Here is a 24,186-nt window from a genome sequence, read left to right as displayed (position 1 = left end):
TGGCGGATGTGTAAGAGAGAAAAAAAAAACGGTTTCGCTGAGCACATTCCTCCTTCGCCGACACACTCGTCATCTAAACTTGCAATTACATCAACTGTTTTCCACCGTACTTTGTGTTTTAAGGCAGATTGAAATGGCAGCGCCACTGCCTGCTTTTTTCAACGTTTTTGTTTTTGAGTTGATTTTTTTTTTAAGGGAGGAGAAGCTTGGCAACGGTCGTGCACATCAATCTGCACAATGTGTCACGAGTCAGACGCGTGCAAAAATATAATTGGTGTCTGGGAGATACACAGCTCCTGAATTTTTCTCTGTGTTTTGCCATTTCCATCTTAAAGGTCACAGCTGGCTTCCAGTATGTATCCAGGATACTGGAGGAGTGGCAAATTATTCAGGCAGCACAACAATGCAGGGACACAACGTGACTGAAAGATGCAAATACCGATGCCGACGTTGCTCACTGCCTTTTCCTCCTCATCCTACTTCTTCTCACTCTTCCTCCTCCTCCTCCTCTTCCTCCTCATCCTACTTCTTCTCACTCTTCCTCCTCCTCCTCCTCTTCCTCCTCATTCCTCCACCTCATCCTCCTTCCTCCTCATGTCTATGGCCCTCAAATAACGCATTATCTTGTTTAAAGCCTTCATCCAAGCAAAACCATGACAGACTGACTGACGTATCCAGTTCCTGTTTTCACTGACGCTCTAAACTTTCTTTTGCAGTGGTCTTCAGCCAGTTCGCCTTCTTCCAGACCGCCCTGAACGACATCGTGGAGGTCTACGACGGGCCGACACAGCACTCTCGCGTTCTCAGCTCCCTCTCCGGAGCACACACAGGTATTCCAACAAAACTCATCTAAACTAAACTGGACATATTTAAATGTGTAAATGTGTTCTGAATTGGAAGTAGGAGGGATGTACGATCAACGCAAATCACATGCGCTCATTTGGGATTTCTCCTCACATCCGGCACCGGCGCTACTCTGAGGAGTGGCATTATTCTTTGACACGAGAAGGGATTTAATGAAATCGTTGTCTTATGCCTTTCACGGCGATCCGTTTAAAGCCACGGATAAATCGCTGACGCCGGCACAGCCGCCGGTGGCTGCAGGTGAGCTCCAGTGAGCTGTAGAAACACTTGAGCGGCGAACAACAACAACGACTTAGAAGAGAGAAGCCGCAGGGACCGGCGCATCAGGAGCCTCCGGGCACACGTGCATGTTGTTAATAAAGCTGAACTGGCGCGACGCAATTGCACGTGGAGTCTGAGATTGTTTACACGCCCAGCCGCATCTGCGAGTGTGGGCGCGTAAACACACATGCACTTGCTCCCTGTGGTGCGAAAAAAGGCAAATACATATTACGAGTGAAAACATTCAAATGAATATTGCATTGCTTGTGTGTTCAGCAGTTAGCAATTGCGAGTCCCGATGTGAAGCGAGGCAGCGATTTGCAGTCAATATCCTTGCAAAGACGGCAATAGACCAACAGATGTACTAATTAGTGAGAAAAAAAAATCCTTGGACAATTTAGGCCGTGCATTATCTTCCTTATGATAGAAATGACAAAGAAAACATCAGTTTATGAAATCAATAATAACTTGTGGGAAGTCTGTTTAATCTCAAAGAGAAAAAAAAAAACTTCACTCTTTTCCGACATCTTTCCACATAATTCTGCCCCTGATGGTCAAATGACAGACCTTTTTTTTTTTAGCTCTAACTCTTACTTTCCTAACCTAGGGCATTTTCTTTTTTGTTTATGTTTAACCTTTCCCAAAACATAAACCTCGTCATGGTGTCATCATTCACATTTCTTCTTCAAAATACTTCACTAGGCATCTGCAGATTTACAAAAAACACAGAAAAGTGGAGGAGGTTCGGCAGAATGAAAGAAAATGAAAACATTCACAGCGTGAAATTGCCGCGCGGGTCAGGGGTGACTGTGAATGTGTCATTTGTGCTGGAGCCGCATCATCAAATTGTCAATGCAGGGGCGTGAAAAATGGTACAGCCGCGTTGATGGGCTATAAAAGAGACGGCTTGAATAAGGGAGATGCGACCTTTCAGAAGAGGCTGGTTGGAGAAGGTGTGCGAGTTTTAAGGCATCGCTTCATCTCGGCCAACCCCCCCCCCCAGCCTCGGTGGCCTGACAAAAGGAAAATGATTGCTTTGGTTTGAGTCCAGGGCAGCCTCGGGAACAAAAAAGAAAAGAAAAAAAAATGGGGCCACAGCTCAATAAACAGGACTCTATATTAACAGCAGACTTCTGGCGGCAGGTTCACAGCACTCTAACCAGGCATGGCAGAGCAGAGCTGACAGACTTTGGCAAGGGAAGACAGACTTTTTGTAGCTGACACAATCTGCACCGGCGAGGAAATAGCATGGATTGGGCAGCGCCAGGACTCGCGCACCTGCATCTCCATGGCCGGCACACCGAAAGTAGACTTGATTGGAGTGGTCAAACACACGTCTGCAAACGTATAAAAGGGACGCGCAGAGGCTATTATTGCGCGCAGTAAATATATATTGAGGTGTAAGCAGTGTGTTGTGTGTTGTTGGCGCCGTGTCATTTGTCAAACGTGGCCAATCACGGTTGTCAAAGCACCTGCGCTGATCTCGAACAGCCGGTTTGCTTCGACACGGCCGCCATTGTGCACTTTGGCGCCTCTTGAAATGATAGCTCGTCACCGGCAGCGGTGGCAGGGAGGTTAAAAGAAGGGGGAGAGGGATTAAAATTGAGACGCAGAGCAGCAGCGCCGTCTGAAGGTCCCTCTGCTTACCAGGGCGTCAGCGACGGCAAACTCAATTATTTTCGCCGACTCGCGTTTGTGTGTTGTTCTCACCAAGTTGAATCAGGTTTTGGAGTCATTGCAGTCATTCGGTCCGTCATGGAGAGCGTGCACTCATCTAGATTGCCACGCAAGTTCCACTCCACCCACTCCACTGTCTCACAATGTTGTCATGTTGTTATCTAGCAAGTGATAGCAAGGTTGAGTCAGCGAACGAGTTAATAGAGAGTAAGAATGGACTCAGAGCGTTTGGTTTGTACCTTTTGTCGCTCAGTCTCTTGAGCAGACTCTGCCGTAACGTCTATGTTGCAAAGGATGATGGCCTGCATTGTCCGTTGACAACTGTACCTCTCACTTTCCTCTGCAGCTAAAAAGAGACATTTTTATAGTTTTCTTTAGCCTGGAATAACCGTGGTTCCCTCAGGATTTCACGGTCAGTGAAACGTTTTTGTGTGCTCTCAATCACACTGAGACACTTTAGTCGCAGTTACACAGCAAATTGAACTGTGTGGTTACATGCCTGGTCATATAAATGCTCGTTAGCCGCAACTGAAATTTAAATTCCCCAACATGCTTCCTCTGGGGTTTTTTTCCGTAAAACCCGATGGAGTTGTAATCCAACAGCTGAAGTTGTCGCCCCTTTTTCTCCTTCTCCCGTACTCGCTGTATGAAAAACCATCGCTCAGCAACCAACCAACCAACCGCACACACCCGACGATTCTCTCCGTCGGACGGAACTGGGATTGGATTAAGTCCGGTAGCGGCCCGGAAGCTGGAGGGCGTCCAAAGATTTGATGAGTCGCACGCTGACACGTTTGATCTGGCTCGGATGAGTCGCTGCCCTGCGCAGCAAAAAATGAAACACCGTCACCGGCCGCGGCGCTGGGCGAGAGCTAACTTCCAATAACCCGGCCAGCGTGTCGGGAGAAACCCCGCAGCGGGATTCGCACAATCAAAGTGTTGATGCGGTGCGGTTGTAGCTTGTCTCAGGAAGCCGTCACCCAGAAATAGGCATCACAAGTCCGCTCGCACATACTGTATATGTGGGAGGCAAAAAAAAATATATATGTATATATATATTTATATATGTGTGTGTGTGTGTGTGTGTGTGTGTGTGCTTTCCATACATCCACTGCCATTCACACTCTCTCACACACACACTAGCAGATGTTGCCCCAGGGGTAAAGGCGCGTCTGCCTCCACACGGCAGCGTGACAGCAAAGCAGACACAGAGTAATGAGATCCACTGCAGAGAGCCAGTCAGCGGCACACTGGGAGGGGGACGGAGGGCCGGAGACAGACTCCCTCACACTTTGTATCATGTTCCACGCCAGTCAACAAATACTTTTCCGCCACAGTGGCTGCGGCGCCGGCGTGGGGAGGGCGGGGGTTCCCCTCGACCGAGGAGGCGGCAGGGCCACCGTAGACCAAATGTCCCGTCTGTGATGAATTTCATCCGCTGCAGCGCACAGCAGTCCGATTTCTTCTCTGTTCTTTTTTTTTTTTTTTTTTTTTTTTTTGCTTCCGCCCCACTCCCAAGTAATAATTACTGCAAACTCATTTCCATTTGAAACACTACACGTGCTACATGTTCTCCTTTATAATTAATTTCCCCATGAAAAAGCCGAATGAATGATTAATGGTGAGCCCCCGTCTATGCTAATGGCTTTCGGGTGCAGTCAGGACAGTACCTGACCGACCAAATGTGCTCTTCCAAAAGTCTTCCAAATTTTTTCGGGGTGCGATGCCGCCAAGGCGTCGCTGACTGGTTTGGCAGGAGATCCCAGGTCGGGAACCTCCTTGTGAAGTTCAACACTAAAGCTCGATATCTCATGGGAATGTCTCATTTTGTTTTGAAACAGCTGAAAGAGTAAGACACTTTTTTTCTGTTTCAATTATAATGATAATCTTGTATATTTAGAGATTGCGTAAGTCTATGTGGGTTTTTCTTGATGTTTCAAATCGCCAAAGACATTAAGCCACTTTATTCGACGATGGGAATTGCTTGCAATTCTGATAAGCGTGTCTGATAAGCAGGGAGGCAAGTATATCTTTGCAATCACGGGGCATTTGCATTTTAATGATACGTCTATTGAAGTCTTTTGTGAGATTTATTTTGTTGGAGTTGATATTTTTGCATAAGTCTTGCAAATTGGACCATGTTAGAACAAATGACCAATTCCTCACTCTTTGGATAAACCATGTACTGAGATCATCGGCTGCCTCTGGACTGCCTGCGCTATATAAGCCTGTTTCCAGAATCTCTATAATGAAGCGGTGTGCCGACACATTGCTGATTATTCAACCCTCTTTGTTCTTTTTTTTGTCCTCTCATTACAGGCGAGTCTTTACCGCTTGCAACCTCCAACCAAATCCTGATCCGTTTCACCTCCAAAGGTCAGTCCAGCTCGAGAGGATTCCACCTGGTCTATCAGGGTAAGTGGGACACACACACACACACACACACGCAGACTATCTCTTCAAACGGTTACAGTTTTACTTTGCTATCGAGTGATTCTGGGAGGATTCTTCTTCGGCTGCCGTGTGCTCTGGTGGGTCTCAGTCGGCAGAATTGTGCTCACTGGAGCGTCAACGGTGTAAAAAACATCAGTCTGTAGAAAGGCTTTTTGCTTAAACTCTCCCATTGCCCCACTCCCTTAAGGGAAAACAATGTTCCTTGAATTGTTCTCTCACTGAAACCATGCACTGTGCTTGGAACCATATTTTCTTCAGATATCCAAATGCAAATTGCCGCATTCCGGACAGTTTCACCAATAAATTAGGAGAAAAAGACCACCACATGTTGCAGTCAAGTTAGACTTTTAATTTTAAAAAAAGTTTTTTTTCATTCGAAGGACCTTCTAACTTGCTCCGAATTGCTGGAGGCTAGCAACAGATGACACAAACATGCACAGGCAGAAACTGTATGTACCAATCTAATCCACTAACCAACCACCCTCTCTTTGTCTACCCAAAGCTGTTCCCCAGACGAGCGCCACTCAGTGCAGCTCCGTCCCGGAACCGCGGAACGGCCGGCGCATGGGCAACAACTTTGCCGTGGGCGCTGTGATCCGCTTCGAGTGCAGTCCGGGTTACGTGCTGGAGGGATCGAGCGCCATCGAGTGTCTGACAGTCCCCAACGCGCTGGCGCAGTGGAACAGCTCCATCCCCAGCTGCATAGGTACTGTCCCCGACCCCGACTGCTCCGTTCAGCCTCCCGCCGACCCAACACACTGCTTTGGTCCATTCAGCTTGTCGTCTTATTCATCCCTCCCCTCTCGTCCTCGCGTGCTGCTCTTCCCACTTCCTGCACAAATTCCGGCGAAATCCGACAGATGCCTGCTGCCAACCTGTCGCCCGCGGCCGTACAGTGAGATTCAGCCACGTGGCGCACGGGTCGCACTGAGCGTCGACAAATAGACAGCCGCGCCTGCGCATATGGAGACATGCACTTGACGCGCAAAACACACGCACATGCAGCCGCAGCAGATGTTGGGCCGCTCGTCGGCAGCTGCGCGATGCAGAGACGCCCCTGTGAAGACAGTGTTGATGGACTGTAAAACTGTTACTCTACAGTCACTGTTGCATAATGCAAGTGCGGTTACGGCTGGCAGTTTGATCTGTGGCCCCAGAAACCAAGCAATTTAAGTCGGTTAGGTGTTTTATGCTACAAGGTTAGCTAGGTTGGAAGACACTTTATTCATCCCCTCGGGAAATTCTATGTATCCCATAGCTCACAGTACACACTATACATACACCATAAAAAGACAGATAATACACCCAACCACAATAAGAAAGCCATTCAATCAATCAAAGAATCACAATGTGAGCCTGATGCATAGTATTAATAAACAGAAGTCATGAATAAAAGAGCTGTGCTCCCTGTCCACCACTCAACCGTTGAACGGCCTGATGGCCGTAGGGACCAACGACCTCCTGCGGCGCTCAGTCCTCCAGCGCAGCACAGTCAGCCTCCCTCTGTGGCTACTGCTCTGCTCCATCACAGTGTGGTGAAGGGGGTGGATGCTATTTTCCATGATGTCAGACAGCTTGGTCCGCATCCTCCTCTCCACCACCCTCAGTGAGTCCAGGCACCTTCCCAGCACTGAGCCGGCTTTCCAGAACCGCTTATCAAGCCTCCTGGTGTCCCTCTCTGTCACACTGCCTCCTATATATATGAAAGATGGTACTTGCCACCACTGACTGGTAGAACAGTTGGTGGTGGCCCCGACAAAACCGTGGTGTGTAGCTATTTTTTTCTCCAGAAATAACAACTGTCCTTGTTCTAATTGTTAGTATGTTTCTTTTATCATAGACACACAGCTACACTCGTCAGTCACATGTATTAAATGAAGACACATTGAATCCCATTCAGTTATTAAAGGACCTTTTTCCGTTTGAGAAAGTGTGTGTGTACACATGGTTCTCGTTTTCATTCATTTGATTGCTGTTTCGACTCACGACTAAGCTTTATTTGAAACATATTGCTTAATAGATAATGGGAAATCTTGTTTATTACTGGTACATCAGGCCCTGCTGGTACAAGGCTGCAGATCAGGTTTTCGTGCCACACTTTGTCTCCTCATCCTGTTTTCAATTTTGACATTTGCCTGCAGGAAATTCTTTAATCCTTTCGGCAGAATTGCACATTTGTTTGTAGTAAACAGATTACGAAGGAAGATTAATATTAACATATTTTTTTCTTTTTTTATGCTCGTAATGTGTGGAAATTTATTTGAGCTTGTTTTGACCTGCCTAATCTTCTCCTTAATCCATCTTGGTACATCTAGTCTGTTACAGTTCGGATTTTGGTACAGCTGTGCTTTCATAATGACCTCGTCTCGTTTGTTTGTTTGTTTTGCGCTGCAGTTCCCTGTGGAGGCAATCTGACACATCGGACCGGCACCATCCTGTCGCCCGGCTTCCCTGAGCCTTACCTCAACAGCCTCAACTGTGTGTGGAAGATCACCGTGCCTGAGGGATCAGGGATCCAGGTCTGTAGACCAGACATTTCAGTGGGAGTCGAGAAGTCTTCCCAAATCTAAGATCAAAATCGGCTTAAAGGGCAGTAATCAACATTTTTAAACTGCCCTGATTCGTACTGCGATCACTGTCCAGAAATCGGTTGTTGACATTAGCTTAAAAAACAAACAAACAGTGAAGCACACGTCTTATTAAATGGTGTGCTCAGACTTTCTAATGAGTCCATACTATACATTATTTACCTTTAGCCTCTAGCTGAATGAATGAATTAATGAATGACAGCTTGCTCCTGGTCCGGTGACAGGTTTATAGCTCAAAACCTAATTAACGGATTTACTTTTTTTCACTGTGTAGTGTTAATGATTCTTTCTGAGTGCCGGAGGTTAGATAACGATTGCAGAGTCTAACGCGACGCAATGTATGTTCTCTACTTTAAAACTAAGGTTTAAAAATTATTTCTAAGATTATTATTACAAAGGAAAATGGAACCGCTGTTACTAACAGAATAGGATGATACACTCTACCTTAAGATTGTCACATCCTGTCCAGTCCTTGCCTGCCTGCTCCCTCATCCTCTCTTGTGATACCATGTTCTTTGTCCTAGTTGCTAACTAGCTTGTCGTAGCTGACTAGCTTGTTGTTGCCTCATCAGAGATGTTTATGTTGATGTCTGTTGGTTGGTAGGGGCTCCATCCTCCCTCTCATAAATCTAATTAGCCCTGAACATATAAATATAAAAGAAAGGAACAACATAGCACCGCTTTAATTTGCTAGGTCATTCTAGCAGAAACTTTGGATTGCACAACTTTCAAGAAAAAAATAAAAAATAAATAAAAAATGGCCTCTTCAATTGGTTGACTTTCATTCTTGGCAATTAATTCACTTTGCATATTCGGATTCCTTGATGCGTGCGCTGGTAGAACTCCCGCCAGGAAACCTGGGCACGGTCCCCGCGCACCCGGGTGATGGAAAGTTTTCAGGCTTTATGCTTGAGCCTCTGCGGCTAATGACCTCGGTGCCGTCCCTCAGCTATTAGCTCGTCTACCTCAGCCGACTGTCCTTGCAGGTCAAACACACCAAGTTGGCCCACAGGCTCACTTTGGGGAGGCGGGAGCCGAGTGTGGTGCACACCGTCTGAAAGGCAAACAGGCTGAGTCGGGAATGGTAGAATTCCTGACAGGCAGAGATTCCTTTGGTATGTTCTCTATTACTGTCTTATCTTCCAAGCTCCCCCCCCAACCCCCACGCAGAATCAACACACCTCTTCAGTGAAAATAGGTCACCGCTCGCGCTCATCTGCTAGACGCGACGACGCTCACCATCGTTCCTCTTTAAACCCGTCCTCCTCCCCTGTCTATTTGATTTATTTTCTTTTCTTCTGCTTCCCCTGGCTGCTTTCCCTCTCAGAGCGAGCAGAACCGCGCGAGATGAAAGCGTCACAATCCAAAAGGGTACTCGGAGGAGCGAGGTTCCTCAGCGGCACTTTCGCCACGGACCCCAGCTAATGAAAGATCAATCTGTGATCTGCGGCGTCTGCACGGGGGGCATCAGAACTTCTCCCGCCCCTTTAATTGGCCGGTATCCAATCTATACGCATCAGAGGGGGACGAGCTGGCCGAGGACGCGCCGCATAGCGACACTGGGAGAAAGTCAAATAACCTGAAGCCAGCTTGAATGAAGAACAGATGGATTTTCTGGGTGGTCTAAGAGGAGGAACAGTGTTTACAGCCAGAGGATCAGCAAGGCTCATTCACCAGCAGCGCATTGCAAAAGGATTCCAAGCTCAGTCTGAGTGAAATTTTGAATCGTCGGTCAAATGTGCATACGGCATTCGTAAACACATCAGTGCGTGATAATTGCATTCAGGGATGCCTTGCACTCACCACATAGGGTCGCAACACGTTCCTCTGGAAACCGTGTGAATTAATTAATGCAAATTAACTGCATCGATCAATCATCAATCAGGTCCAAAGAAACTGAATATTTAGCCCTCTGTTTGCAGCCAGCTACTGAGACTTTGCCTTTAGCTTCCTGCTAAAGCTGCTTCTTTAGATCTTCCACAAGGAGACAATACAAATGTCAGATGGAAACAACAAACACCCAGCTGAGTGTGTTGGAACAAACCCAGGATAGTCATCAGTTAGTTCCTGGTGCCCTTTGTGACATCACAGAGATTTTTTTTTTTAGCACATGCTAAAAACTGAATGTTTTTAGCATGTGCTTATTTCTCTCATTCATTTCATTAGCAAGATACAGACTCACACTAGTATTAGAAGTTTGCAAACTGCAGGACTTTTAATATGCCGTATTTTGATGGTCAATTCATCTTGATGTAATTCCCGAAGCGTCTGCTGTTGAACGCCATCCGCCAGTCGTGTTTTCGCCGGCGATAAATCGCTCCACCTTTCCATGCTATAAAAAGAATCTCAATCTCTGCACTGAAAGCCGAGTGAATTTGGTGCAGGCATATTTACCCCTTCGACTGATCCGTCTTCAACCCTTCAGCCTCACTTTTAATGCTCTGCGCCGCGGTGCACCCTTGACCCCACTGCCACCGCTCTGCTCAATCCAATCTGTTTTTTCCTTCTTTTTTTTTTTTTTCTCCCTCTCTCTCCCTCTCCCTCCGCTGTCTCAGATCCAGGTAATCAGCTTTGTCACGGAGCAGAACTGGGACTCGCTGGAGGTTTTCGATGGAGGAGACAACACCGACACCATGCTTGGCAGCTTTTCAGGTACAGCCAGATGCGTGTCCCCCCCGTGTCTTTAATCATCTCTCTGTGCCAGCTCAGCACACACATTTCATAAGTCACTTGCCTGTTTAATACGTTCGCACTATGCACGCACACACACACACACACACACACACACACACACACACACACACACACACACACACACACACACACACACACACACACACACACACAAATGGCATTTACAGACATGGTTGAGGCATTGTAGAACCCTGATGAGCTTGATTTTGTACAACATTTGGCATCCTTCTCTTCCACTCACTGGTGCGGAGGTTACCCTTCCCCGATTCGGTGTCACCGCGAGCATCTTTCAAAGTTTCTGTGTTGTTCCAACTCACAGTGACAACACCACAACAGGGAATTCTCCCAGGTTTGTCCTTGGAACCCAGAACAACAGCAAAACAAACAAAGACAAATATTGGATTTACGCAAAAATATAGAGACGCAGTATAAATAAACAGAGATGAGCTACAAACATGTTTGAGTTATTAAATATGCACTTGTACTGTAGGTCACACAGCGCTCGGGACCTGCTGTTGTGCTCTGGCTCTCCAGTCGGAAGGCGCGTTTTAAATTGAGCTTGTTACATGCCCACACGTTGGCAGCAAATGTGCTTTTGTTCTCCTGGTTTTGTTAAAAGGCAAATCGGGTTAGCCTCCTCATCTGCCTCCTCATCTGCCTCATCACTAAATCCTGTTGCCTCTATGAAAGATGCACGTCATGCACGCATGCAGACGCTGGTGCATATAAGCGTAACGGCAGCAACATTTAAAAACAATTTTGTGCTTGCTATCGGCACAAGCAACGTACACTTTGTGTATTTTGTTCTGATCAATAGCGAAGGTCAGCATTTTGCTGCTTGAACGCAGCTTAAAGAAGTGATAATGGCCACTTGTTCAGGATAACATTTCTTCAACGCCAACTGTTAATCCTCTCCCCAAGGCACCACCGTCCCTGCACTCCTCAACAGCACCTCCAACCAGCTCTACCTCCACTTCTTCTCCGATATCAGCGTCTCTGCAGCTGGATTCAGGCTGGAATACAAAAGTAGGTGCACAGCTTAAAAAAACAAAACTATTTCTTCTGGGAAATGTCATGTTTCTATACTAATACTGATCTTTGGCTTTTGTTCCAGCTGTATCTCTAACCAACTGCCCAGAGCCTATCGTTCCAATGAATGGCATCAAAGTTGGGGAGCGTCTCCAGATGAATAACGTGGTGTCTTTCCAGTGCGAACCTGGCTACACTCTGCAGGTAACACTAACTCCACTGCATCGGCCCAGAAGGCCCCAAGTCCCCAGATCCCAAAATTGATTTAAAAGCCCAGTGTGTAATAGTTAGCGGCATCAAAGACCAATAGTAACAGCCAGTCCGCTGTTCTATTCACTAATCGTGATGTCTTGGCTGCCTTCTTAGAAGTGGTCCTGCCCCTCATGTACATTGAAATGCTCATTATTACCACATGAAAATGCAAGTTATTCTTAGTGACTTTATCTAGTCCGAAAAGAAAATATATATTCTTCTCCAGATTTCATTTCCTGCCGAGAGAAAATATGTATATGCATGTGATTGTGGAGGTCAATGAGTTCAGCTCTTGCACCAGCAACATCATGCATGCTGCGTTCACCTGCTCTGATCGAATCACGCGTGCAGCCGGCTCAGTATTGTTTTGCCAATAAATGCAATGTAAGGATTGATCTCCGTTACCTAACCCCGATCCCATGCCGCTTTCTGTCCCGCAAACACAAAACGACTCCAACTATGTGTCGCCCGGCAGCAAGACAGACATCAGGGCCGGTTTCTTCCATCTGCCGGTGATAATTTAACTGATGTGGTGCTTAAAACCTCATGAAGTCTAAAATAGCCTCCAAGTTTTGACTGCGTTTGGGCTCGTCCTCCAATGTTGCCGCCGTAGTCGCGGGGGTTTTGGGCGACAGATGGTGACATCTGTGGAAAACACCAGATGCAGTAGTTCAAACTAAATTTGTTTGAAAGTTCCTTCTTCTGTGAACACGACGCTGGTCTTAGAGTCTCTGCTGTTCTTCCCTTATCAAGTTGTTCTACTTACCCAGCATTTTTCTGTGGTGATGGGAAACTTGATTCTTTTTACTGAATTGATAGTGTACAAGTCATTCGCTGAAGAGAATTAGATTTGTTTTGACTCATTGTTGAATCTCTCATAGAGTGTGGAAATCCATATGAACACACAAGCTCCACCCACTCCTAGACCAACAGAGGGATTTGTTCATTTTGTAAATGGGGTGGTGCTAATGTGAGCAGTTAAGGGATTTGTTTCAAAAACTGGTTGCTTTAACTATAGGCCTAATAAAGCCATTAACTTGATATCTGTAGTCAAAATAGTTAGAATAGGAGTTGCACCTGTTTCTTCTTTGCAGTTAGGTAGCTTGCAAGTACAAGTCACATGTGTTAACAGAGATGGGAGGTCTTGACTCTCAAAGCCTTAAAATATGTTTTCAGGACTTCGACATGAGTTTAAAACAATTACTCTCAAAGTTATACGGTCAGCTTTGTTGTCAACATCATTTTGAAAAATTAAAAAGTTCCATCTTTATTTCCTAGTTGAAATCTGTTTGGCTTGTAACTCTGAATTTGTCCATTGTGTGGGCTGGAGTCTGCAAACGTTCGTCATCGTCTAAATTTATCATGAGATTCTGACAGCAATTTTAAAAGACATCTCCAGCGCAGCAGCTCAATTGTACGTGAAGCTATTTCTGACATAATACACATATTCAGAACCAATCAGCGAGATCTTTGCGACTTGCAGGGAATCATTTTTTAAAGAAAACAATTTGAAAAGCCAGCGGCTTTAGTAGCAGGAGGAATAGTTTGAGCGACAGCTGAGAGAACAGATTTTTTATTTCCCTGTGCTTTTCTTTCTTTCTCTTTGTCTTGTGTGTGTGTGTGTGTGTGTGTGTGTGTGTGTGTGTGTGTGTGTGTGTGTGTGTGCACATGTGTATTTGGATTTGTTTCTCACAGGGGAATTCACATATCACCTGTATGCCTGGAACTGTCAGACGATGGAACTACCCACCCCCTCTGTGCATTGGTAAAAATACTTTCCCTTTCATCGTCTACCTCCAGGTCCTTTGCGTCTTTATATATATCTATATATTTATTTATTTATTTTTGGCAAACAACATCACATTCTGAGTCTTAGGCTCAGTTAGTAATTGAATAAGCCTGAGGTGTAAATAAACACAGTATATTATTTTTCACTACAATTTGTGGTCCACCATAAGCGAGAAAAATTCACTGCATCACTAGTGTGATTTTTTGAGGATCGTCAGTTTCCATCCAGATTGTTAAAGCTCATGAAGAAGAATAGCACAATGTAACATTTTTAAACACAGTGAAAAATGGAGTTTGGATGAATAAGCCCAGACATCACACCATGGGCGCCATATTATCGCTACAGTCTGCAAGGCCCGAGTGTTCAGTCTGTGACTGGTTAAAGTGGAGGGAAGATTCATGCTGTTCACGGTGCATCAGCACTTTGCTGATTACCTCAGGCACTTTTTACTGCTACGGGGTAACATTTAACCCTGTTACGTATCCCTCAGTGAATCAAAACGCTCCACTGCAGCCAGAGTTCCTGTGTGGCGCCGGCTGATTGTCCCACTTATTCTTAAATCTTTCTTTTTTTTTCCTTTGCTTTCGCTCAGAAACTTTTTTCTTCACCATTGGCCCTGTTTTTTTCCGAGGAAGTTAATTCCTTTACTATCAAATTTTGTTCCCCTTTTTTTTTTTTTATATGGCATCAGGATCTCTCACTCTTCTTCTCTCATCTTTCTTGATCACTGCTTTTACTCACCATTTCACAAGTATTTCTACCCACCCTCCCCCTGTCCAAATTTCACCTTTCTGCCTGATCTTTTTGGCAAAAGTCCAGGATTTAAGTCAACACATTCAGAACATTTATCCGTCAGTGGTTCAGGATGAAAGGGGGTTGAAGTATGCTAAGAGATAAGGCACTTGGTGTTTGAAGTGGGGAGACGTGAGGTCCAGAGTCTCTTCAGTTTGGGATTACGCTTCCTTTTTGGAAGGGATGGTGATCAAATTTGGTCATTTTATACAGTCAGCTCAGTTTCCTTTCATATTGGCGCAGCCGCCCCTTTCTGACTGAACTTAGAACCATACTCATTCAATTGAAATTGATTTGACTGCCTTTTATGGCATTTTCTTTTTTCATTTGTTCTCATTGCAGCGCCTTAATCTGCAGTTAAAATCATCCTCGCTGTACCTTTAAACAAGACTTTTCAATTCCTATCATCTTTGTGAACTTGTGTGCCAATCTTTCAATTGAAAAACAAACAAACAAAAAAAGAATAACCAACACAACAAAACAAAAAAAAAAGCCAACTATATTGTGTAATCTAGCTGAAACACCTGAGTGACTGTTTGTCGATGCTAATTAAATGCCTCATGTGCTTCACTCTGCCAGCTCAATGTGGCGGAATCGGAGAGGAGATGGAGGGCATGATACTGAGCCCCGGATTCCCTGGAAACTATCCCAGCAACAGCGACTGCACCTGGAGAATCTACCTGCCAGTGGGTTACGGTGAGCATCGAGATGAGCCTTCGAAAACGTAGCCGCCTCCCGCGCCCACCAGCTTTAATAATGCAACGTCTGGGAGTTGAGGAGCAGTGCGGCTGCGGCAGCAGCAGTTGTAATCCCTGATAAGTGAATTCTTTCTCTCTGTTTTTTTTTCTTATCTCAGGAGCCCACATTCAGTTCCTCAACTTCTCCACCGAGGCCAACCACGACTTCCTGGAGATACGCAATGGGCCCCTGGACACCAGCGCCGTGATTGGCCGTTTCAGCGGCGAGGATGCGCCCGCCTCCCTCCTCACTACCTCCCACGAGACCACGGTGTACTTCCACAGCGACCATTCGCAGAACAAACCGGGGTTCCGGTTTGAGTACCAGGGTAAGGGAGCGGCATGGCCCCGCGTCTGTGGGGGTGGTGGTGGAGTGCACTTAAGAAGCCACTAATTAAAGATGAGGCAAGATTGGAGCAGGAAATAATGATCAGCCTCGGGAGTGTCTCGCACAAAAATAGTCTTATAAATTTGTAATGATGAGCGCAGTCACCGGGACTAAATTCCGTTAATTGCCAAGTTGAGCCTGCATCTGTATTATTACCATTTCTCCTCAGCATAACTCTCTTCAGGTGCTAATTATTGGCTGGAGCTTTTGACTGCTGCAAAGCGCCCACTTCCTGCTGCCAGAATGCAGCCAAAATGGCGAGTAAAATGAATATTTGAGCTGTTTTAATATCTGGCTCTGAGCAGTTTTAAAACCAGAACAACTGAAAATCTGAAAATGGTGATCGCAAGAGATTGCTCTTTGCATGGCTCCACGGCCGCCAGCAGGAAAATGCCCTATAGTTTAAAAAAATGCAACAGGTGTGCAAAGTTTGTATTTAGCGATGCAATGAACGTGCTGGCAAACCAGAAAGGTGTCGTTGTTCATTTACATAATGATGTGTATATTAGCATATAAATCAAGCATTGTGTTTGCAAATAACTCCCCCCTCTCCCTTTTGCAGCATTTGCATGAGTTATCTCTAACAAAGGGGAGTCTGTGATCCATAGAAATCAATTTCTTTAGTCGTATTTATATCCTGGCTCTTGATTCTGGCTCACTGGTTGCACGCCTTTGTATCCACCGACTGTGTGTGTCTGTGTCACCAACTGTGTGTGTGTGTGTGTGTGTGTGTGTGTGTGTGTGTGTGTGTGTGTGTGTGTGTGTGTGTCAGAGCGAGGGAGAGAGAGCGAGGTAATTCTGATTCTGATTTTCCTCACACTCCTGATGACTGCATCATACTGCTCTGTCAAAGCCGCCCCTGGCATTCTTCTTTGAAAGCCCCTTTGCTTTTCTGAGGAGGTGAAGAAGAAGGAAGTGGCAGTTTCATCAAAAGTGTGGAAGAACAACAGAGAGACGACGGGTGGGAATAGTGGGCTAATAGTACTACAAACAAAGATCGTCCAGGGGCGGAATCAAAGGTGTTGGTGACAATGAAATGTGGTCAAAAACCTGAGATTAGTACAGGTTGAAATCGGCGGGCTGCACATTTAACCTGAAAGTCTATCAGACCACAAAAAACCACAATGGGTTGTAAAATATGACAGAGGGACGCAGAGCAGGAACAGATGGATGGAGTGTTTTGGTGAGCCACCTGATAGGAGAGAAAAAATATATCATGAGATATGTAGAAAACCTGTCTTTTAATGTAAATTGAAAATGAACCAAAACCAGTTACGACAAAAGATGTGTCTTTGAAGCCCCACGGTATTGAAATGACTCATAAAACACTGAAAAAATGGATGAAATTATATGACTTACTATTAATATCATTTCTTCAAGTTCTGTGGGCCGTATTAAAAAGCTTAACGGGCCATAGTTTTCCCATGCCTGGACTCATGCATGGTGTCGTCCTCGCCCTTTAGCCTACGAGCTGCAGGAGTGCCCTGACCCTGAGCCTTTCCGCTACGGCGTGGTGGTGGGTGCCGGCTTCAACGTGGGCCAGTCCATCTCGTTCGAGTGTCTGCCTGGATACCAGCTGATGGGTCATTCCATCCTCACCTGTGAGCACGGCACCATACGCAACTGGGACCATCCCGTCCCTCGCTGCGAAGGTATGGAGGACTTTTCAATATCATTAAAAACAACAACAACAACAACGCAGCGTAACCCTTGTAAAGTCCATGACGCTTCTTTTTCTTTTGACTCCAGGGGCGAGAAAAAAAGACACGCATGCTAAGTGACGTATAGTGCTGTTACATCATAAGTGCAAAGTGAGGCTGCGGGGATAATGATTATCAATTACAACTAATGCAATTAAACTGAATTATCATTCCCTTATTGACAAAGCCAAGCATTTCCCCATGAAAATCAATAGGGAGCTAAAAGGTGCGGGAGACAAAAGCGGAACGAGAGAGCGGCCGGAGTGAAAAAGGAGGGAGGGAAGGAAGGAAGTAATGGCCGCTCTTCCTGTTGCCTCGTCCTTGACCCATATTCTCACGCTCCAGCTGTCGATTATTCAATGAGGCATGTAAAATTACAGAGCAAGGTGATGGCCGTGACACGGGAACTTTGAATGGGTGCGCCAGGGAGATAGATGTGAGCGGGAAGGAAGGAGGAATGGGGAGAAAAGGGCCGGAAAGAAGGCGAGGCACTTTGTCCTCTGGCGGCTATTTTCTTTTCAAAAGCCCCTTTTCAATTTCCAAGGTAGACTATTATCCCTGGAAATTAGAAGTCAATGGAGTTAACACGCAAATGTGCACGGTATATCAGTTAGCGCCACGTTTACATCAATCATATTCCAATAAAGTGTCCCATGATACCGATGCCGCCTCAGAACACAATGAATAAAACACACATGCCAGTGCAGCCATGAGTGGTTTTTCCACTTCTATGTGATCTTTGACATGCTGTACTACACAATGAATCCCTTTTTCCCCCTTCTTATTTTCTTCTGCATGGAATGTGAGCATCAGTTTGGATGTGTTTGGGTGGAAGCGTGTAGGCTGGACCAGTGTGCATGTGAGCTTCTGCAGCAGTGATAAGAGGGAGGCAGCCCTGACGCCTCTCTCAGTGAGTGGGCTTCAAGGCTGTGACCTGGTGCAAGGAAATGATATGGATGTAGATGAAATGATAAAAGATAACGTGGCGCTGTTATAAATAAACATGGATTTGCACGCAGACATGCACGCACGCATACAGCGCTGCCTCACTCGCTGGCTTCTTGCCGTATTTCGATACAAACAAACAAATCAAAATGCTTTTGTTTTTTTTCTCAGCCTCGCTGTCTCGATTAGAGAGCGAGTGCTGAAAGGCTCTTCCTTTTTTTTTCTTTTTTGCTCTTTCCATTTGTCAGCTGTTTTTTCCCCTCTCGATCAAGATTGTGTTTTTCATTCTTGCTGAATTTACCAGAATCAAGACAATGTTTTTCGTGTGTTTGTTTGACTGTGTGAGAGGAGCTTGCAAATATTGCAAAACTCCATTTTGTAAAAACACAAAAAACCTGGTTACCTAAGTACAACGGGCCCATGAGATTTGTGTGTGTGTGTGTGTGTGTGTGTGTGTGTGTGTGTTAATTTTCCTCATAAATTCCCCCAAAAAGATTGTCAATTCCAATTTTTATTGGTCTAACTTTTAGCAGCGTATAAAGTTGTATTTGTTTCTTAGTAGCACTCGGAAACTTTGAATGAGTTTTTTGCAAGGCATGAGGAATTGAGGTTTAGGCCCTTGGGAAAGATCCAATAAATTCTAAGTAAAGCTTTCAGTCTTTCTTCATTGAGGTTCACACCCTCAGTTCCTTTTCATTTTATATCCCACACTGAGCTTTCCTGCCTTTATTGTTGTAAAGGCAACCCAGTGTAGCAGTTTCTCAATGTCTTTTTTTTTTTAGGTTTCTGTTTTCTATCAGGGACCCCACAGTGCCCCCAGCTGGCCAGGTATAGGAGAGCATGTACTGTTCTTGCAAGAGGACACGTACACTTTTGTTACGTTATCAGTTATAGAAGCATCAGGTCTGCGTCAGGAGGCAGTAAAGTCAAAAAGAAGTCATACAACTCTTTATCAAGCCAGCTGGGGGCGCTCTGACAAGATACTGAGTGGTTTTGTCATTTCAGCGTGGACAAGGCATCGAGTGTTTAGCAAAGTAACACCCTCTTCACACTGAAGCCTGCTAATGGGAATGAGACGAGCCTCAGGTGCAAATCCCAGTCGCCGCGAGTTAATCAATCAGCTCGCTCGATAATTCACTCAACAGGCGAGCCGATGGCAGAGCTGCCGCTCACCGAGATACTTTTGCGTACGAGAGCTGCCATGCAGCCGGATGGAGAACAGCACCAGCGGGTCACCGGGACCCTTGACTCTGACCTCAGGCTGATTCCACGTCAACTCTGCTCCGCTTTGACATTTCCTCCCATTAAAACGGCCCGCAGGAAAAAAAAATAAAAGAAACTCGGCTTGACGAGGGACTCGACTAAATGGGCCAAAAACAAACAGATGCGTTCGATTTCCCCTCGCTGGCGATCATAAAAACCCCTGCGCTGGTGCCCGAGTGCTTGTCGTTAAACTGAATACTTGAGACGGCTGCGCTGCGGCAATTGCCGCTCCTTTCTGATCCAACACCCCTCAGCCCCACCAACCCACACCCCCCACTCCCCACCGCGCTCTACCACAGTGAAAGTGCCGCCACTGGGGATGTTGAGCCTCTAATCATTAACTGGGTTAGAACTTACTGAGTTCCCGAGGTATGTTTGAAATACAGTTAAAAAAAAAAGAAGAGAATAAAAAAGAAAAGTGTCCTGGATGAAGGCTTCCCTGCAGGCCTGTTTACACGTGTGTGTGTGTGTGTGTGTGTGTGTGTGTGTGTGTGTGTGTGTGGCAAGGGAATTTAGTCTAATTTAGCACTACTGTAAATCTCAAGAAGCCGCTGCCGTACGGACGACTGCATCTTGACAAGCTGCCACCATATTGCACGACCACCAGTGCACAGTGGTCCATTTATTTATTTATTTTTTGAGGGACGTTTTTACACTTTTATCTTTTTTGAGGCTAATACAGAGATGAGAGACAAACGTCTTTTCGGTTCTCCCGGATGTCCCGGATATACAGAGAAAATTGACAATAAAAATCTCTCATTTTCAAACAGCCCGCATGCTCTTTTAACCTCAGTCACTTTATTACGCACACGCACGCACACAAACATGCGCACATACTGTACGCACGCACACACACACACATGCACACACATAGAGAGACCTCAAAAGCCCAGTCCGCACCAGCCCCTTGCCTCATCTCCACATTCCCCCTCCTCACCCCCAGTGGGAGAGGGTTGAGGCCTTATCTCGGTGAAACACTCCATCCGAGCCCCCACTTGCTAACAGGCTTTGCCGGCTAATCTTTAGGCCAGACAAGCGCCTGGGCACTAGACGAAAAGCGAAGAAGAGAGGGGGAGAGACACCGAGAAGGGGGAGAGAAGACCACAGGGATAAAAAAAGAAAAAAAAATCCTCCACTCTTTTTTTGCCCGATGATTGCGGCTGAATAATGGATCTGTCTGCCTGTGTCGGCGGCCCTCTGATGTATAAATATACTGTGCCTCTCCTCCCCTTCCTCCTCCATCAGTGCCATGTGGCGGCAACATCACCTCGGACAACGGCACCGTCTTCTCGCCAGGCTACCCGGAGGAGTACCCCAACTCGGCCGACTGCTCCTGGCTGATCACCGTGGCTCCGGGCTTCGGCATCAAGCTCAACTTCACCTTGCTGCAAGTTCATGGGCCGCACGACTTCATCACCGTCTGGTAAGACACAAACTCATTTTATTCTGCCGCGCTGCGCCTAAAAACTAACTGTTCGTTGGGGAAAATATCCAATCAAGTCTTTATTACGTCTCCATGACTCGACGTCCTCATGCATTTGTATTTGCCCAACACTGCAACTTTTGTAATTCTCTGCTTGTCAGTGTGCCGCTCAGCCTGCTGTGGTATTGTACAGGAATTATTAAGTAGATCTCACAAAATTCCATCAGGTTCACTTTAAAATGGTACGTGGTAAATGGACTGCACTTATATAGCGCTTTCCAGCACCTTCACGGTACCCCAAAGCACTTTACAATGGCCTCTCATTTACCCATTCACTTACACACTCATCCACCAATGGGTGGCTACTGCCATGCAAGGCACTGCCAGGCCTGTTGGGAACAATTTAGGGTTAAGTGTCTTGCCCAAGGACACAACGACAGACTGGGATGGAGCGGGTTTTAAACCGCCAACCTTTATTTCAATGGACAACCCGCTCTACCTCCAGAGCCACAGTGGGTTTGTTGCTTGAGCCGGAGGCTTTTCCATGTAGAGTTTTCATCTTCTCCCTGTGCCTGCTGGGCTTCTCTCCAGGCACTCTGACTTCCTCTCACCGTCCAAAGACCTTCACATTGGGCAAACTGGCAACTCTAAATTGTCTCTATGTGTGAGAGTTGGCGTGGATGGTTGTTTGTTTTCTTTATTTGGTGATGGACTCCATGGATGGATGGATGGATGGATGGATGGATGGATGGATTCAGTCACCATACCTAAATGCCCCAGCACTGAGGTCCAGAAAATCTTTCTAAAGCCGACAGACTCGCTACTCACGTCCACCCATACCTCCATAAAACAAGGCTTGTTTTACTCTCCCTTCCTCCCCTTGACTTTTCTCTGTATGATCAAGCGCTCAGATGTCTATCCAAGCATGTGGGCTATATGAGCGATGAAAGCCTCCATTAATTTTTTGTTCTGTGTTAGACAAAAATGAGCAAGGCAGAAGGGGAGATACTGGCTGCCGGGGCATGTGTGCACGCGCGCCATGTGTTCTTTTCTGCCAGTGAATATATGTGGTAGGTGTATATATTTTCGCCTGAAGAAGTATCAAGGGGTAAAGCTTCCTTTCATCCCCTCCATACTGCGCTCTGGCTCTGCCATATGTTGCATCCAAATACAGGATTTTGCATGCGCGGTGGTTGCCAGTCCTAGTTGATCCCCTCCTCTGTGAGATAAGCTCCAAAGGTCCCGGCTCTCCGTGGGACGGAAGACCCGACTGCCAGCCGCCCTGGCAAGTTTGAAGACCACGGCGGCAAAATGCGCACTCGGCGAGGGGCCCACGTCAACCTTGGGAGGGGAGCGAGAGATTGTGTCGTCGTTCGTCTAGGTTAAATTAAGTACAAATTGTCCTCGCCCCTTTTTGGTGCGCAGATTGTTGCATTTCCTATTATTCCCCGGTGGATTCCCGCTGAGCCAAGGTCGGGGACTGTCCCGCGTCCCGCGTCCCCCTCCCCCGACTACCCCTTCAGCTTCCTGTTACCACCACTGTGTGTCTGTCCACTGAACTGCTGAGCCAAGAAAATGGGCCCCCGTAATGGCGGGTTGGCCAGAGCGCTGTCAGGCAGCGGTCCCCAGTCAGCCGTTTCCAGAGCTGTTTGTAATCTCCCATGCCCAGTCTGACAGCCAAAGACAGATGGTTTTTAAGCTGAATGGTTGTGGCAGGGAAACTGGGAGGCCGGCTTAATCGGCCGTGGCAACGCCAAGGGACTGCCAAAGCTGGGCCACATCTTCCGGAGAGCGTCCACCGTTAGGTGGCAGTTAGCAGGAACAGCACAATCCAGACCTGTCGTTCCACGTTTAGGCCATTTAAAAAGAAAAAAAAAAAAAAAAAAAATCAAATATTACCTTTTTTCAACATAATCACTCAGAGCAGCCCGGTGTAATTGCTCCGGGCACGAGAAACGCCAGACGTCTGCCTTGCGTTCTACATCTGGAAGACGCATGACAGCAATCTGACATGCATTTTTTTTTTTATTTACTCTCTTGTCTCCCAGTATGTGTCGCCTAGCCTCTCAGGTGCTTCACGATTTTCAAAGACGGAGTGTGGAATCGTGGCCGAGAATGGCGACTAAAATTCCCACGCTTAAACGCATCCCGTAAACCCTGTTTTCTCCCTCTTTAGGGACGGCCCGCAGGAGACGGCCAGGAAACTGGGAATATTCACCGATGGGGAGCCCAACGAGCCGCCGAGCAGCACGTCCAATCAGGTGCTGATACGTTTCCGTAGCAACAACGAGAAGGGCGGGCTCTTCCACATCCACTATCAAGGTGAGTTGATAATCCCATGTAGGTCCATTTCTGCCTGACGACATCTTGATGTTTGTTTGACTGCCTTCCGTGTCTCCATCTCTCCCCACACAGCGTACAGACTGCAGTTCTGCCTGCCGCCGCCCATCATCCCTAATGCCGAGATCCTCATGGCGAGCAAAGAGTTCAAAATTGGTAGGTTGGAAGCGCCGACGCTACACACATGAATGCATCGCTCACAAAATGAGAGAGACATTGGACTTTGGAGAAAAACTGCAAAATGCATCTAAAATAACCTTGAATTTCATTTGAGTGAAACCTTTGAATGCACATTTCCAGCTGTTCAATATTTCAGTACTTAATGCAGAACATGCTGTTCTATAACAAAGTCATTAACTGCAAGTGGAAAACAGGAACTAATAATAACACTGTTATATATTGTATTGCCTTCTTTCCATTAGATAGAGGTGGTTTTCTCTGATTCCTCATTATAGAAGCACACACAGATTGTACATGGAGTGTTCTTGTATGGGAAGTGTGATGATTGGCCTCTGATTGACGCCGCACCCCTGTCCTGTTTCCCCTCAGGTGACATTGTCCGCTACAGATGCCTTCCAGGCTACCAGTTAAACGGTAACAGCATCTTGACCTGCCGGCTTGGGACACACTTGGAGTTTGAGGGGCCTCCGCCCTCTTGCGACGGTAGGGCGATGAATTTTTAAATTGAGCAACCTCCTTGTAACATTAATTTTACATGGTTCAAAAATTTAAAAATGACATCTTCATATATTCACACAAAATTTAAAATGCAGAAGCTCCAAAGTGTGCGGAGGCGGTTGATAACTGTCTCTGGAACATTTTAAATTGCTCTTAAAGTAAAGTAGTTTCCTCTCCTCCTGTAGCAGGAATGATTTAGAGGAAACGTGTGGTCTCTGCGATTATTGTCCACAGATTTTAAGTAGCTAAAAGTCCTTTTCATGCTGATCAGAGACTCTCTGTTAGTTGGAATTTTTTTCTTCTTCTTTTTTT

General features: G+C 46.2%; 1 protein-coding gene across 2 annotated transcripts in view; it reads left to right on the top strand.

The window, feature by feature from the left end:
- Nucleotides 1–24,186, top strand: part of csmd2 (CUB and Sushi multiple domains 2) — a 225,237-nt gene that overhangs the window by 162,200 nt on the left and 38,851 nt on the right. For both annotated transcript variants that reach the window (XM_076011540.1, XM_076011539.1), the window contains exons 33-47: nt 717–830; nt 5,122–5,217; nt 5,759–5,962; nt 7,651–7,775; nt 10,400–10,496; nt 11,460–11,564; nt 11,653–11,771; nt 13,515–13,584; nt 14,980–15,096; nt 15,257–15,466; nt 16,989–17,177; nt 20,679–20,856; nt 23,033–23,178; nt 23,272–23,352; nt 23,746–23,859. In XM_076011540.1, the coding sequence (XP_075867655.1) occupies nt 717–830; nt 5,122–5,217; nt 5,759–5,962; nt 7,651–7,775; nt 10,400–10,496; nt 11,460–11,564; nt 11,653–11,771; nt 13,515–13,584; nt 14,980–15,096; nt 15,257–15,466; nt 16,989–17,177; nt 20,679–20,856; nt 23,033–23,178; nt 23,272–23,352; nt 23,746–23,859 (1,965 nt within the window). The remainder of the gene's footprint in view (nt 1–716; nt 831–5,121; nt 5,218–5,758; nt 5,963–7,650; nt 7,776–10,399; nt 10,497–11,459; nt 11,565–11,652; nt 11,772–13,514; nt 13,585–14,979; nt 15,097–15,256; nt 15,467–16,988; nt 17,178–20,678; nt 20,857–23,032; nt 23,179–23,271; nt 23,353–23,745; nt 23,860–24,186) is intronic.

Source organism: Nelusetta ayraudi, unplaced genomic scaffold (genome assembly GCF_046127955.1).
Source record: "Nelusetta ayraudi isolate G7.1 ecotype Tasmania unplaced genomic scaffold, CSIRO-AGI_Nayr_v1 ptg000135l, whole genome shotgun sequence".
Lineage (NCBI taxonomy): Eukaryota > Metazoa > Chordata > Actinopteri > Tetraodontiformes > Monacanthidae > Nelusetta > Nelusetta ayraudi.
The sequence above is the reverse complement of the archived record's forward strand: the minus strand, read 5'-3'. Positions and strand labels throughout refer to the sequence as shown.